Genomic DNA, 16,912 nt, shown 5'->3' with positions numbered 1-16,912 from the left:
CAGGAAGTGATGCAGAGAAAACAATCTGGATCAAAGTCATGGATCATCAGGTAACCACACACAATATTCATAATCAAGGGTATGAAGCTTTTGAACAGGGTCATTTTTATAAAATTCAGCTATTTTTCGTCTCGTGGATCATATGTAAAAAATCTTATTCAGGGCAGTAATAAATAAATAAAAAAATACCATGCATTTTGTATGATCTCTCTTATTTTGTTAAAATAATGAACATTTTGCAGATTCTGCAAGGGGTAATTGAGAACGACTATGTTTTTTAAATGTATACAAATTATTTAAATGTTTAATTACACAGTAAATCCCCAGAGTTAAATCAACTTTGCTCAGAGTACATATGGTCCCCCTCTAAATTGTGTTAAAGTAACACTGAAGCAGAGTTAAAGTTAATGAGATAATTAAGCAATTAATAAGTCTGTGACTGAAGTCAGTTGTAGTTCTTTTGTTTCTCTTTTCTTCAGTGATTCTGCTTGTTAACAGCAGGTGTTCATCACTAATGCACAATCATCACTTAATTCATTGCTTAATTATCTCATTAACTTTAACTCTGCTTTAGTGATATTTTAACACCATTTAGAGAGGGACTATATGTACTCTGAGCAGAGGTGATTTAACTCTGGAGATTTTGCTGTGTAGATAATGCCTCACTGTTTATTGAAACAAAACCTTTATGAAAAATTGCAATAAAAAATGTTTTTATTCCCTATTCACTTGTCCAAAATATAATTTATTTTTTCATTCCATTTGAATTTGAGGTCAAATATCACCTGGACATTTTGTAATGAGATTCACCCATAAGGTATTGCTGTCTTCATTTAATAAAGATCGTTAGAAGGGGATTTCTGTCAGTCTGGTACTCTAGCTAATTAATGTTGGACGGAGAGCGGCCGATGGCCCAGAAGAGAGATGATAGTTATAAAGATCATTATGTAACATAACCCAGATGAAACAAATAATGTGTAAACAATCATAGTGTATGAACTGATGCTCTCATGAGTGTGTGTGTGTGTGTGTGTGTGTGTGTGTGTGTGTCCTGCTGTGTGTTCAGCTGTCAGTAGATCAGTTTCTGCTCTCTCTCTCTGTTGGCCATCAGTAGTTTAATCTCCTCTCAGCTGTTCCCTCTCTCTCATATTCCTTCGTTCCCATCCTGACGTCTTTGTTTATCCTCTCGCCGCTCAATGCTAATTGAAAGCCAATTGATTTGGATGAGACGTGGCAATATATTTCTGCCTTCAGGTGATCTTCAAATGATTGTGTTTACAAGATGCGCTCATGTGAATGGAAATGTTGTGAGAGGGAAACTTTGGATTTTCAGAGAACCGTGTGGAAGTTAATTGGTTTTGATTATAATTAGACTCACATAGAACATGAAACGCCTGTCATTCATAAATTTCTACACATCTGCCACTCACTATGTTTTTGTTTTTTAAAGGGATAGCTCACACGAAAATTACCGTTCGGTCTTTATTTATTCCCAGTAGATTTTAAACTTTTGAGCATGACTGTAAATTAAATTTTTGGATAAACACGGATTCTAAATTCTTGTTTGATTTTGTTGAAACATTAGAGTTAAAGGTTTTTACTGAGGGGATTTTGGATATCTCTTTTTATCACTCCATAAACGAGAAAATACTGTCAACAGACAGAAAAATATACATTTTCACCACATTTTAAGGAATAAAATGTTGCGTAAAATTATGTGAATGATATATGAACAAACCCCACAGTAAAAACCTTCAGAATATAGATAGAAATAAAACTGTAAATTTTGGTCTTTGTAAGTGCTGCTGAAGTGGAGGAAAAAACTCATTTATAAAACATGGCCTTTAAAGATATGCGCTATAATTGAAATCTACAGACGCAAAAAGATACTTAAAAGTGAAGAGTTCAGATGCAAAAGCCTCTAAGTGCCATCTGAAATGTTCTTATAAAATGAGCATTTTTATCAAGCTTGTATGTTTATGTTCAGTTATTTCACTTTAATGTCAATGAAAAGGACCTATTAATTGCCATTAAAATGAAATTACTGAACCTAAAAATACGAGCTTGATAAAAAAAAAAAAAAAAAAAATGCTCATTTTAGAAGAAAATTTCAGATGGCACTTAGAGGCTTTTGCATCTGAACTCTTCAAGTTTATTTGGATGTTTTCTCTCCATTAGATTAAAACAACACTTACAAAAAGTCAAATTTGACCAATGCATGAAGCAAAGATTTTGCCTGTGTGACATTATTTTTTACCCCAAAATCTCAGATATCATTCTGATTACTGTAATATTATTTTTTACAAATATTCCCTTCTTCTTAATATAAGCTGCATAATTTAATAGAATATTGTTTTAGATGGACTTTTCAGCAATCCACACAGCAGAACAAATAAACTTCCAAAAAGTATTACCATTTAATATCAACTACCCAATTTTACTTCACAATTTAACAATAATATATAATATAATATAATATAATATAATATAATATAATATAATATAATATAATATAATATAATATAATATAATATAATATAATATATATACACATTCCACTGCGCTTTTTTTATTTTTTCTATGTAAACATGCTAAATGGACTTCATGTCTTGCTTATGTTTGATTATTCCAGTGGTATTAATGTTAGTCTCATTATTAAATGCAAAACTGGCCTTTTAACGTGCATAACTATCATGAAAACAATGTCACAATGCAATTTTTTTTATACTTTTATAAAAAATAAATGCATACTATTTCTTATTTTGTGATTGAATATGACCCACACTTACAGATTTCATGATATTCACCTATAAGACTCATTGTGAGAAATGTCTAAGAGAGGCAGCACACACCTTACCTCAACACACACATACACACTCGCCATGGTGTTAGTGGGGCATCAGAGTGTGAGAGATAGATGAAGGAGTAAAAATAACCCGATCCCCCGAGACTTTTACCACACCCTCATTCAAAATGTACAGAGAGAGAGAGAGAGAGAGAGAGAGAGAGAGAGACTTCACACACCTCAACACACACGTCTCTACAATACACAGAATCGCTGGAAGACGTAAATTCCAACTTCCAACACATTCATAAGTCATGACCAAGATCTTTAAAAATGCAGCATTCATGTTAAATATAAAGACCCTGACCATATATAATTCACATTAGCAGTCTGCCGTTTAACGGACTGTGAGGATGAAATTAGGGTAGAATGTGCCACCGCTACATTTACATTACGCCTCCAATGTCATTTTGCTTTTTATAAAAATGAAAACCATTTAATTCAGTTTATGGTCGCTTTAGTCCCATCCAGGTCATCCAACACGAGCAGGAATCAGAGTTCACATATCACGTGACGAGAGTAAGTGACGAGATGATTGACAAGACCACGGCAGAGGATTCGTCTGATAAATGTCTGATCTTGTAGAATGCGCTCAGCACCGCACGTCCTGATATTGCGGAGTTAGATGTGTTCCTGGCTCAACATATTTTGTTGATCCTGGAACAACATTCTAGTCTGAAAAATGAGTCTTAACTCTATTCCTACCCCTAAACCTAACCCTACCCATAAGTTATCCCAAAAATCAGATGGAAATGATAGATGAATAACACTGTTGTAGAAGCACCAATTCATGATTTTAAGCCTAAACTTGACATAATCTGTAAACATGTCCCTGAAATCTAATTGGTTGAATTGAATGTTTTTCCAGGATCAACAAAAATGTTGACCCAGGAACATGTTGAACTCAGCAATATCAGGTTATGCCTCAGCACCGCCGCTCTCTATTCACAGAGTACGCGCAATCGTGAAATCGAACGTAAAATGCGAGCGTGCATTCAAACGCAATTTTGAAGTGCAAATATCTCCAAATATGAAAGCTATCTCATGGCTTCTTTTTTCAGGATTCTTTGATTAACAGAAAGAACAGCATTTATTGGAATTAGAGAGCTTTAGTAACATTATAAATTTAATGCAACTTTTTTTTTTAAATCCTACTGACCACTAACTTGAACGGTAGTGTATACGAGTACAATAAAATAAAATGCTTTATTAAATGCTTTAAAGGGGTCATATAATATCTATATATTTTTTAACAAGTGCTGTTCAGTAAGAACTACTCACTGAGGCACATATTTAGTTTACACTTACACTTCATATTCTGCTTTGTACACAAATTTTCTCTAATTTCTTAAGTGAACATTGTTCCATTGCAGACAGACACAACTCAAAATTGCACAGTTTTCTTCCATGCCAGGATATTATTCTGCCAAAAGCAAAATACAGTAATTAAAAACCCAAATCAGGTTCTTCAGACTGTGATCGGTTTCATTCAACTACACTCATATTTAGAGAAAACAGAGTTCAAATCTATCATCAAATGAATCACAATTCAGTTCTTTCAGTGATCTAGTTCAGACAAACAGCCCCTAACAACTGCATTTAAAACCCCAAAAATGGTCATGTGTTAAAGAATGTGGTATGTCTGACTGAAATAATCTGAAATAATCATAAAACAAATAGTTTTTGCAGTTTAGTCTCAATAAATACTCTCTTCGGCCTGAATTACAGCAAGTTCTAAGTGTACATCAAACTCTTATCTCAAAAGATCAAGGAAAATTATTTTTTTCATGACGTGACCCTTTTCAGTGCTTCAAGAAACAAGGCCATGAAAAGCATTTGTGACAAATGATGTGAAAATACAGGGAATTATAAAGGATCTACTGCATAAAGTCTTCCCGTTTCCTCAGGAATTGTCTTTTTTCTGTATTTTACGCATCATTTCTCTTATCAGTGTATTTCTACAGCAGTTTTGTATGATCTGACGGTACTGACCTTCCCCCACAATCCCAAGAACCTCAAACCTGTGCATCACATCACTGGAGGCCGGGTTCCTCATCCACTCAAACGGCCGCTGGGCGACAGAGGAGGGGCTCACGGGGGCGAGTGGTCGCCGTGGTTACGGGCTGGCATGGGGCGGCCTGGTGTGGAATCATGGGAAGGACTGGATCACCGAGAGACTTTGAGCATGATGATGTCTGTCAGCACACACCTGCGGAAACACAGATGTTTAAATCCCAGTGTGTTGATCTGTGGTTGCTCTACAGTGGATATTAAAATATGAAATAGCTGCAAATACAGATAAATAAATAAATATTGGCCGAAATATCAAATATCTGATAACACGTATTAGAAAACAATTAAATAAATAAATAAATCTGGAAATATCAAATACTTGACAATACAAATTAAATAAATAAATGAAACATTGACAAAAATATTAAATATCTGTCAATACCGATAAGTAAATAAATAATTACATAAATAAACTCCAAGCATCCAAACAAAAAATAAATATTGCCTGGAATATCAAATATCTGAACTGATTAAGTAAATATATAAATAAACTGCCAGAAATATAAAATATCAGTCAATACCGATAATTACATAAGTAAGTTAATAAATAAATAAAATAAATAAATAAATATTGCCACAAATGTCAATACCGGTAAGTAAATGAGTAAATTAATAAACAAAAAAAAAGCAAACAAACAAAAATAAACATTGCCAGGAATATCAAATATCTGAACTGATTAATAAAATATATAAATAAACTGCCAGAAATATAAAATATCCATCAATACTGATAAGTAAATAAGTAAATAAATAAATCAACAAAAGCAAACAAAAAAAATAAATATTGCCAGAAATATGAAAATATCTGGTCAATACCAATAAGTAAATTAGTAAATAAATAATTAAACAATCAAATAAGCAAGCAAACAAACAAACAAACAAACAAAAATATTGCCAGGAATATCAAATATCTGAACCGATTAAATAAATATGTGAAACATTGCCAGAAATATGAAATATCTGTCAATACCAATTAAATAAGTAAATTAATAAACAAACAAAAAGCAAACAAACACAAATACCGATTAAAGACATATATAAAATACTGCCAGAAACATAAAATATAATACCAATAAGTAAATAAATAAAAACAAATAAGCAAACAAATGAATAAATATTACAAGAAATATCAAATATCTGACCATACAAATTAAAGAAATATAAAAAAAATATTGCCAGAAATATCAAATATCTGACCATACAAATTAAAGAAATATAAAAAAAAAAATATTGCCAGAAATATCAAATATCTGCATAGATAGATGGTGGTGCCAGTAAACCAGCAAAATCATGCTTGACCAGATGGTTTTTACTATTGCATTGCTATGTGGTTGCTAGGGTGTTTTAGGTGGTTGCTAGGTGGTTGTTTACCAGTTCCACCAAATGCTCTCCAAAACAAAACAACAAATCCTAAACCAACATCTCAGCACAATCTTATTTCATCTCACAAAGGAGCAAATGTTTCTTCAATGCCAATTTGTTGTGTTTCATGTGCAGCGCAGAGTTAAGTATTTCTGCTCGTGTGGGTCACAGATAATTAGGATGCAGCTATAAATAGTCCACGGCAGAAGCATATTCAGTGCCATTAAAGAACGACACGCTGAACTGAAAGAGAGAAGCGAGACTCGACGTGTCCAGCAGGCTGATGGGTGAAGAACACACGGAGAGACGGATAAAAGCTCGCTGAGAAAGACACGGCTCACGTAACAGCTGAAGAATTGAGTTTAGTGAGCCAGAGGAAGCACAAATAGATCACAAACATCTGCCATAATGGAGACATCATTTAGGAAGTTCAACTAGACAGCATGTTAGTGTTCTCTATTGAGAGAGACCGTATCGCCTGATAAATATCATGTTTTTGCCAAAAGAGATCATAAAATAGATGTCTGAAACATATAATATAGGATATCTTCCTATATTATTGACAAAAAAAAACTGCCTAAAATTAGAGATCAACCGATATTTTGTTTTTATAACCGATTTTTTTATGCCAAATAACCGATATGCAAAACCGATATATGTACATTAATGGCTATTATGGTAAATAAAGATCATTATTTAAAGCAAAAGCAAGTTGCTTTACCTGTGAACACCATTGTTGACCCGTCTCCCTTCAGACGCAGTGCTAATGGCGATCTCAAAAAGGTGCCATTTATCTGTGAATCCGATATCACAAAACCGATATTAGATTATGGAAAAATTAAAGGGTTAGCTCACCCGAAAAATGGAAATTCAGTCATTAATTACTCACCCTTATGTCGTTCCACACCTGTAAGAAACTTTGAAACACAAATGAGGATCTCTTTAATGAAATCTGAGAGATCTCCGTCCCTCCATTGACACTCTACACAACTACCACTTTCAGGGGCCAGAAAGGTAAAAAGTAATCCATGTGACTCTAGTGGTTTAACCTCAATTTTATGAAGGAATGCAAGTGCTTCATTTGAGCAAAAAAAAAAACATATTTTACTACTTCATTTACAAAATATTTATCTCCAACACGTGGACGCTCTCAGATTTCATCAAAAATATCTTAATTTGTGTTCTGAAGATGAATGAAGGTCTTACAGGTGTGGAACGACATTAGGGTGAGTACTTATTGACAGAAATTTCATTTTTGGGTGAACTAACCCTTTAAATATCAGGAAAAATTACCGATTATCGGTTGATCTCTATCTAAAATATCAACTGCCAAATTGTCATTACCGAATAAATAAATAATTCAATAATATTATTTAATATTCAAGGATAATATTATTTATAGAGAAACACCAATCGACCGGCCAGGGATCGGAATCAGCCGATTTCCCGCATGATCGCCCCCGGATCTATAACCAGCCGGTCGGTCTCACGTCTTTCCGATTCCGTTTTGTTACCAGCGGCACAGGGAATAACGTCAGCTGCGCATTCTCACTCTCTTCTCTCCGACGGTGAATTGACACACACCCGCCTCCTCTCACTCATTTGTCTCTGATCACCACTGATCAAAATCAGAGGAGCACACTAGACACGCTCAGTCTCAAACTGCTTGTGAGTCACAAAAGTACCAAAATGAGAAGCTTAGTACACTTAAACAGTCAAATACATACACAATTATGTCAAAATGCCTGTCTTGGGGAGTATCCAGTTAAAGTTTTTGAACGCTGAGAAAGAACGCATTCGTGTAACAGTATATTGGATCCGTGCATGAGCTCTTAAAGTGACAGCAGCCTAATAAACCTGCTGCTGTCTGTCATGTTAATAAAAGAACAAAAGACAGAAAATCACTTTCTGCTCTTGACTGAATGTTTTATAACTTTAATTGTAAGCATTAATCTGTATTTAATTTTTACAATGAAGACTATCCAGTGTTATTTTACATTTGATAACTTTAATTTCTGTAGTATTTCTTACCTGAATGAAAACCTACTCAACCTGAACAACGTAAAGTTTCATAGCTCTCTTTATTCTATTGCATTTATTTGCAATTTGTTTATTTGTTCTCGTTTTATTATTTCATGCTGTCAATTATAGTTCTTAGAAAGAAAATTGGAACACACTAACAAAAAAAAAAAAAAAAATGTCCTGTTATCACTGTAAAGCTGCTTTGAAACAATTTGTATTGTATAAATCCCTATAGAAATAAAGCTGACTGGACTTGAATAAATATTCCCCAAAATATCAAAAATATTAAAATACAGATCTCTCTATGATATTCTGGTGCTGAGATATGGCCGCAAAAGTTCATGAGACCTAAACAAACATGAAATTTCTGGCGTCTTTTTGCAGGAGAAACATCAGGAGAGAAATTTGCTTTGATATAGGAGAACACCATACTATTTTTCCCAGATTTATCTATGTTTTAATATACATAATCGTTTAGGACTGGACTACCTGTTTGAACAAACCACGAAAGACTGTAAAATGTTTTTCTGGTAACCTGTTTGAACACAATCATTATTTGTGCAATTCTATTTGGTGACAAAAAATGGACTATTCCACTCAAGGCGATGTGATTTTCCTGGAGCATCTCATGTAAAATGAAAGTCTCCATTTGGTGTTTCTGGGTCTCAGTACGTGCTCTACTCACAAACAGATGGATGTCTTTATGTTTCGTCTGCGTGTGAGCGCATGTTTCCACTGGCACAGAGTTGTGCATGTCATCACTTTAGACCAAAACGCCAACAAATCAGTGATGAACGTGAGGTCTGGGAGTCCAACAGGGGGTGAGACAGACACGTCACATCAGTGCGATTCAACTGAGAACTGATCAGGAAAACAAACACGCTTTCACCAATATCACGTCACATGACATGAAGCTCAGTAGTGATTAGTCACTCGATTCATTCATTTTGCATCAGTCAAAAGTAACAAATGTGACTATAATTATCGTTTGAGGTGAAATCCTTTTTATTTTCCTCATAATTTATATTCATTTCTGGAATAGGAGTGAAATCAAGTATCTCCCAACACTGTAAATAAATGCTGTCCAAAAATGTTAAATATCTGCCGATACCAATTCATAAACAAATAAATAATGCTGGAAATATCTAGAAATACTGAATAAACAAACTATTTATTAAATCAATTTTGCAGAAAATAACAAATAACTGGCAATACCAATAAATACAAGAATACATGAGAAATAATCACCCAGTAACTGATTTATGGGTCACTGACGAATAAGGTTTTTCAAAGCGTAAAAAAATATTATGGAGATATAATTAATAGTTTTATTAAGTGTTAACAATGAGATGATGTGGTTTTTATAAATCAATTAACACTGATTTTGTCATTTATTACAAAAAAGTTTAACCAAAATTTTGGGTTTACCAAATGGTTATACCGAATGACGATATTTTAAACAATGCTAACAAACTGATATATATATATATATATATTAGTAAAATATTACAATATTTTCCATGTTTTATAGCGGTCGTACCGAATGACCTGATGTTTGACCTGAAGTGACAACATGAATTTTTCAAATAGTTAAGAGAGAGTTAGTAACTTTGCTTCATGACCATGTGGTTGTTTGGAGGTGTCTGAATGATGTCACATCCTGTCACATGATATTGACCGCATGACTTGATCCAAAATGGTCCCTTTATATTGGTTACTCCGAATGACATCAATGAAATTAATTTTTCCGGACATTCTTTCTCATAACAAAGCAATGACTTCTACACATAATTTTACTACCATTTTGCACTATTGATATATGCCGTTATAAAATCATGCCAGAATAAAAAATATTTACATTTATTACATTTTAAGATATTTTAATCACAAATGAAATAGCTGTATTGGCCTTTGGACGGTATCTTTGTTTTTTATTATTATTATTAAGGCCTTATGTATATGGTTTATTCCTGATACAGTCATTCAAAAATGATTTGTTCATTATTAACATTTGCCAATACAGATATATATTAACATGAAAGCTATCTATCTATCTATCTATCTATCTATGGCCAAAAGTTTTGGGACGCCTGCCTTTATATGCACATGAACTTTAATGACATCCCATTCTTAATCCGTAGGGTTTAATATGGAGTTGGCCCACCCTTGCAGCTCAACTCTTCTGGGAAGGCTTTCCACAAGGTTTAGGAGTGTGTTTATGGGAATTTTTGACCATTCTTCTAGAAGTGCATTTGTGAGGTGAGGCAGTGATGTTGGCTCACAGTCTCCGCTCTAATTCATCCCAAAGGTGTTCTGTTGGGTTGAGGTCAGGACAGTTAAGTCCTCCACACCAAACTCGCTCATCCATGTCTTTATGGACCTTGCTTTGTGCACTGGTGTGCATTCATGTTGGTACAGGAAGGGGTCATACCCAAACTGTTCCCACAAAGTTGGGAGCATGAAATTATCCAAAATATCTTGGTATGCTGAAGCATTAAGAGTTCCTTTCACTGGAACTAAGGGTTCAAGCCCAACCCCTGAAAAACAACCCTGCACCATAATCCCCCTCCACCAAACTTTACACTTGACACAATGCTGTCAGGCAAGTCCCGTTCTGAAGGCCACACGAAGTTTGGAGGTCTGTAGCTATTGACTCTAAAGAAAGTTGGCAACTTCTGCGCACTGTGAGCCTCAGCATGAGATGACCCGCTCTGTGATTTTACGTGGCCTACCACTTCGTGACTGAGTTGATGTTGTTCCCAATTGCTTCCCAGCTGACCGTGGAATATTTAATAGGACTTATTACACAGGTGGAAACCTATCACGGTACCACGCTTGAGTTCACGGAGCTCCTGAGAGCGACCCATTCCTTCACAAATGTTTGTAGAATCAGTCTGCGTGCCTAGGTGCTTGATTTATACACCTGTGGCCATGGAAGTGATTGAAACACCTGAACTCAGTGATTTGGCGGGGTGTCCCAATACTTTTGGCAATATCATTATTGGCAGATGTTAATATATTTTTAACATCTGCCAGTACCGACATATATAAATGAATAACTGAAGAAATAACAATAACAATAACATATCACCCAGTAAGTTGTCATTGAAGAATGATTCATTTGTTTTTAACATCTGCCAATACCGATACATATTAACATATATCGATATATTTCACATCTGTCAAGTGACTAATAAGCAACAGCATAATGATTTTCTAATTCAGAATGCGATCAAAGGTTGAATATGTTAACATGTTTGGGGGAATTTGGCACATGAAAATGTAACATTTTTTAAATGTAACATTTTTTCAAATTGCCTTGAATAAAAATTATTTAACAGGATTTAAAAATCAATCCGACTATTTCACAACCCATTTAAACTGTGAAACCGGTTAATTCTGTTGATTCTGACTTTTAATGCATTTTAAATCCAAATAGCAAAATTATCAGTTTTTACTGTTATTTCTATTCCTTATGTTCTATTTTTATTCTTCTTCTTTATGTAAAGCACTTTGAATTACCATTGTGTATGAAATGTGCTATACAAATAAAATTGCCTTGCCTAATTCATCAGAAACAGCATAGAAGTCAGACTGATTTATTAACAATGAACTGGAACAAGAAAAAAGTAGACATTACAGAATTAAGTCATGTGATCGAGAATAGAGGGTAGGGGCTAAAAAAATCAAATGGATTTGTGACATTGAAGAGTTTATGTGCATTTTGATTAAATATCATGAAAATCATTCATTTAAAAGGGTTTATTCAAGAAGTTCTCAAGGACTAAAACTGAATTCACAACCAAAATAAGGATTTCCGCCTTAATGAAGCTTTCTGAGAAAGTCAATGACGCAGCTAAAGCTCGACGGAGGTCATTCTGTCACTTCCCGTTTCCAAGAGCGCATTTTAACTCTGCAGCCTCATGAAGAGACAAATGAACAAATAAAAATGCCAAAGAAGTCTGATATTTGCTGCAAATGAGCTCTGAACTTGGACTAATTCAATCAAGCCTCTCTGAAAAGAGCTAAAAATACATCCATCAGCCTATAAATGTCAGAAATAGCAGACCGGTGAATGCACCGGCTGAAGAAAATAAGGCCGTTTTACAGCACAAACACATTCGGCCTTGAATCCGCCACGGATTTGGCCAAGAATGGCGAGAGGTTTATGGGCGGACATCAAAAACAGGGAGATTTGAGAGTGACGTTTGGCCGTTCAGCTGGTCAGGAAGCCTGTTACTGCGTACAAAGAGAGTCAAATATGAATCAAAGAAAAGAATGATTCTTCTCATCTGGGTTTAAAACAGCATCTAACTGGACGACACCTCCTGATCCACCGTCTAAACTCACCGTGTTTCTGGGTTCAGTCCCCAGATGCTCAGAATGGGAACATGTAAGGAGGACGAGGGGAAAATGACAGAGAAAGAGACAGCTGAGACTAAAAACACCTCCTGAACATAATGACGACCTTCTGAAATCATTTGCATTTCTGAACAAAAACAATTCCTGAAAATACTGTACGCATTGTCCATTATTCATGTTTTTATGTTTGAGAAAGGTTTGTTTTACTGGCTAATAACACTAAAACATTGCATTTTAAATGGGGCCAATAATGCCTCTTTTACAAGATGTAATATAAGTCTCTGGTGTCTCCAGAATGTGTGTGAAGTTTCAGCTCAAAATCCCCCACAGATCATTTATTATAGCTTGTCAAATTTGCCCCTATTTGGGTATGAGCAAAAAATGGCCGTTTTTGTGTGTGTCCCTTTAAATGCAAATGAGCTGCTGCTCCAGAAGAGGGCGGAGCTTTAACAGCTCAACAACAACAAAGCTGGAGAATCTCACGCAGCCAAAATGAGGAAAGTGTTCAGCCTAACATTGTTCAAACCGGAGTCGACACTGATGGAGAGACTCAGGAAGAAGTTACAACTTTTAGACGTTTCTGAATGGTTAGTGGATAAATTGATGTAGTTGCTGTGGAGTTGATTCAACTCATCCACTAGCATGTGCCGTCATGTTCATCTTTTGTGTTGAATTGATCCTCGTTTGTGAAGCAGTCCGGTGTAAAATGACGGCATGGGAACAACACTCGACTACAACAACTCTTCCTCTTCTCTAAAGCAGCCCAACATGGCCCCGCCCCCTTTGTTGTGTGTTCTCAAGGGTGGGGTTTATGTAAATTTTAGGGTTTGTGATGTAACTAACCCAGGAAGAAGCTCGTTGTAGTCCCTACCAGCTGTTTGTTGTATTCCTTAAAAAGTGATTTCTATAAAAGAAAATATCTCTCTTTGCATTGAACTTTGAGCGTCGTAACTTTGCAGATGTTGTTTATGCTCAAACAGCAACATTACACACTAACTAAAGTTAATAAGTCAAATCATAATCAAGGACCCCTTTTTAAAGCTGAAGTGTTAGAAAAACGATGACCGTTTCAAACAGGTTTCCTGGACACTCCCCTCATCTGCCATTGGTCAGCCAAACATATAGTCCCGCCCAAAACTCGTGCCATTGGTTGATTCAATACGGCCATTTTGCTGAAACAAACAGATCCTGAAGCACTTTCAGTGGAATCAACCTACGAATGGTTTATTTATAGTCGCCTCTGCATATTAAGCTGGGATACAAGAAAGTATTTTAACATCCAAATAAAATGACACACTTCACCTTTAACTTAAAGCAAATAAGAGGTTGTTTTGAGAAAAACCCTGCAGTTTTCACCTGTAACTCTTCTCTAAGAGCTGAAGGGAATCAATGATTTCCATCCACCTCCATGTAAACACAACCCAGACTGAGCGCATACAAGGTCAGTGCGACCTCGAAACCTGAACACACATGATAAAGAAGGCCAAAGCTTCTCGAGATCGCTGATCCCAACCTCAGACAACTTCATCAGACATAAAACACCTGTCAACTCATCAGAGTCCGAAGATAAATATTATAATATGGAGTACACAATTGAAAATGAGCTACATTTATGAAAATCACTGTCACCGTATAGATGTAAAACCTTAATTGCATTCATCACGGTTCATGCAAGACCTGGGAATCGAACCCAATACCGTTTCGTTGCAAGCGTCAAGCTTTACCATGTGAGAAACGCTCAAAAAAGAAAAAGAAAAAAATAGAAATATCATTGCATAAAATGGAACAGCACTCTTGATACTCATTAATTTACATCATTTAGAGTAGAAGCAGATTTCAAAACTGTAATTTGTAGCAGACAAATGTGTGACTATGTCAAAACTGAGTTATAGATATTAAAAGGGTGTTTTTTTTTTTTACTTAAGTCACTTATGTCCCAGTGGCTAACTTGTTGTTGTTGTTGTTGTAAAATGAATATCGCATTAAAAATGCAAACTCATCAACCCATCATGCCTTTTATCTAGATATTTTAATAGTTTTACCCTCATCCAAGACCTGGAAATTCCTGTCAAATAATGCAAAAAAATATGAAAATATGATTTAATTATGTGCATTTAGGCTACATAAAATATTATGCATGAAATTAGCCTGATCAAGACGGCACTTTCTAATCCAAAAAGTGTTTAAAAACATAATTTCCATCAAAATATATGTTCCTAACATGATTCATGACTTAAGATTTAGTTAAAATGTTTGAGTAAAAAAAATTGTGATTCATGCATGTTCATGCTGGACATTGATACACTCTAAAAAATAAAAATTACAACAGCCATAGAAGAACCAATTCTTTACATAACTTCTCATGTGAAGAACATTTTAATGATCAATTAAATGATCGAACCTTTTGTGGAATGGAAAGATTCCATGGATGTTAAAGGTTCTAAATCGATCCACAGATTCCAAAAAAGAACCTTTAACAAGTTGTGAGAGTGTCTTAGGAGTATTTAAGTAGCAATAATAGTAAAAACAGCCTGAACAATACTGTTTTGAAGTGAAACGCGAGTGTAACATCAGTCCAGCAGCGATAGAAGAGTCGCAGTATAGCAGTGGGCTGGTGAGTTGCTCATATATGACTAATGCACCGATCATGTATGCACTGGCAGACTCCGTCACGCACATGAACGCATCTCTTTTTCCAGCTCGGTGTCTGCGTGTGTTTCTGTATCGCTGTTCCCCGTCGCAGTGAGCTGATCCGCGCTGCGTGGGAGTCACACGCACATAGAAACACGGAGCTGAACCGCGCAGCCAGCGCACTTTCCCCACATCAGCCCTGACAGACTGTAATTATGACACACAGAATCCCACAACACTCTCCAGCGCCGCAGTACAACAGCATGTCAAAGTGCTGCAGTCAAACCACGCATGATACTACTGAAACTCAGCTGCGTTTGCAGGAATAAAGCGGAGTGGATCAGAAAACGAGTCGTGTACTCACGCGCTCCGGCGACCAGGACGCGGTTAAATCACTCACATCCTCAAACGCACCGATGTATGTCAACCCACCCGCGACAACAGCAACAGTTTCCAGACTGGCGTCATTGGAGCCGATTCCAATGATTGACGCTAGTAACAGACACGCCCTTTATGGGATATTCACCAATCAGGAGACCGGTAGCTCAATATGGGCGTGGCACACAGTAGAACACTACCACTGTATATATAATATAATATAATATAATATAATATAATATAATATAATATAATATAATATAATATAATGCATTTTGATTTGTAAAAAAACCTGATGAAAACAGTAAAAATTGTGAAATATTATTACAATTTAAAAACTGTTTTCTATGTGAATATTTATTAAACTGTAATTTATTCCTGTGATCAAAGTTGAATTTTCAGCATTATTACTCCAGTCTTCATTGTCACATGATCCTTCAGAAATCATTCTAATATGCTGATTTGATGCTCAAGAAACATTTCCATTATTATCATTAGTGTTCAGTTAATATATTACATATATTTAAATAATAATTGCATGACACATGCATTGAAAGCACGGGTTTATATTGGATATGGAACGCCATAAATTCCACCTGTTCATGCATTTGCGCCATCAAGACAGATCAAATCACTCACACCACCTGGTGGATATATGAAGAACAGCGATAATTTTCAAAGATGTCAGACGATGGATGATGGAAATATATATGGATAGATAAAATACTTTATTTAAAAAAAATAATTTTGTTGCAAAAACAATACTTTTTATGTCAGTGACCAATGTGTAACACAGAGATTGATACTGGAATTAAAACAGGCTATAATAACTATTTTTAGTAATGTTAGATTTTAAGAGTTTTAATCTACTTTCATTGCTGGCCTTTGACTGTGATGCTATTTTAAATCCATTCTGTCTCAACATCTGGTTTTGGGGAAAAAATATAAGACTGAAAACGTTCAGAATGGACTAAATGAAATTAAAGGTGCAGTAAGTGATTTCTTAGAATCATTGTTGAACAGTGCTGAAACAAACATGCCCCTCCCTTCATTGCTCCGCCCCCAAAATGCACAAACATACAATGAAAGAGTGGATGTCACTTTATCATAGCAGAAGTGAAGCAAAATAAGGCTTTGCAAAAAATAATAATAATAATAAAGCAAATATGATAAACAAACAACAGAAAAATGAACACACTAGTATACAAAAGCGAGAGTTCATTGTCAGTTAGTACCCAG

The 16,912-nt window shown here is 35.2% G+C and overlaps 1 protein-coding gene across 5 annotated transcripts in view; it reads right to left on the bottom strand.

The window, feature by feature from the left end:
- Window positions 1-16,912, bottom strand: part of LOC137008980 (cyclin-dependent kinase-like 5) — a 65,830-nt gene that overhangs the window by 44,104 nt on the left and 4,814 nt on the right. For 4 of the 5 annotated variants that reach the window (XR_010892836.1, XM_067370815.1, XM_067370818.1 and 1 more), the window contains exons 1-2: window positions 15,660-15,743; window positions 4,838-5,054 (exon numbers count right to left, since the gene is read on the bottom strand). Coding sequence is in view for 4 of the 5 variants with exons in the window: in XM_067370815.1 (XP_067226916.1) it covers window positions 4,838-4,901 (64 nt within the window). In the remaining variant the exon portion in view is untranslated. Of the gene's footprint in view, window positions 1-4,837; window positions 5,055-15,659; window positions 15,744-16,912 lie in introns of those variants that run through there. The other variant, XM_067370816.1, reaches the window with a different exon arrangement.

Source organism: Chanodichthys erythropterus, chromosome 20, assembly GCF_024489055.1.
Source record: "Chanodichthys erythropterus isolate Z2021 chromosome 20, ASM2448905v1, whole genome shotgun sequence".
Classification (NCBI taxonomy): Eukaryota; Metazoa; Chordata; class Actinopteri; order Cypriniformes; family Xenocyprididae; genus Chanodichthys; species Chanodichthys erythropterus.
This window is presented reverse-complemented; position numbering and strand designations above follow the sequence as displayed.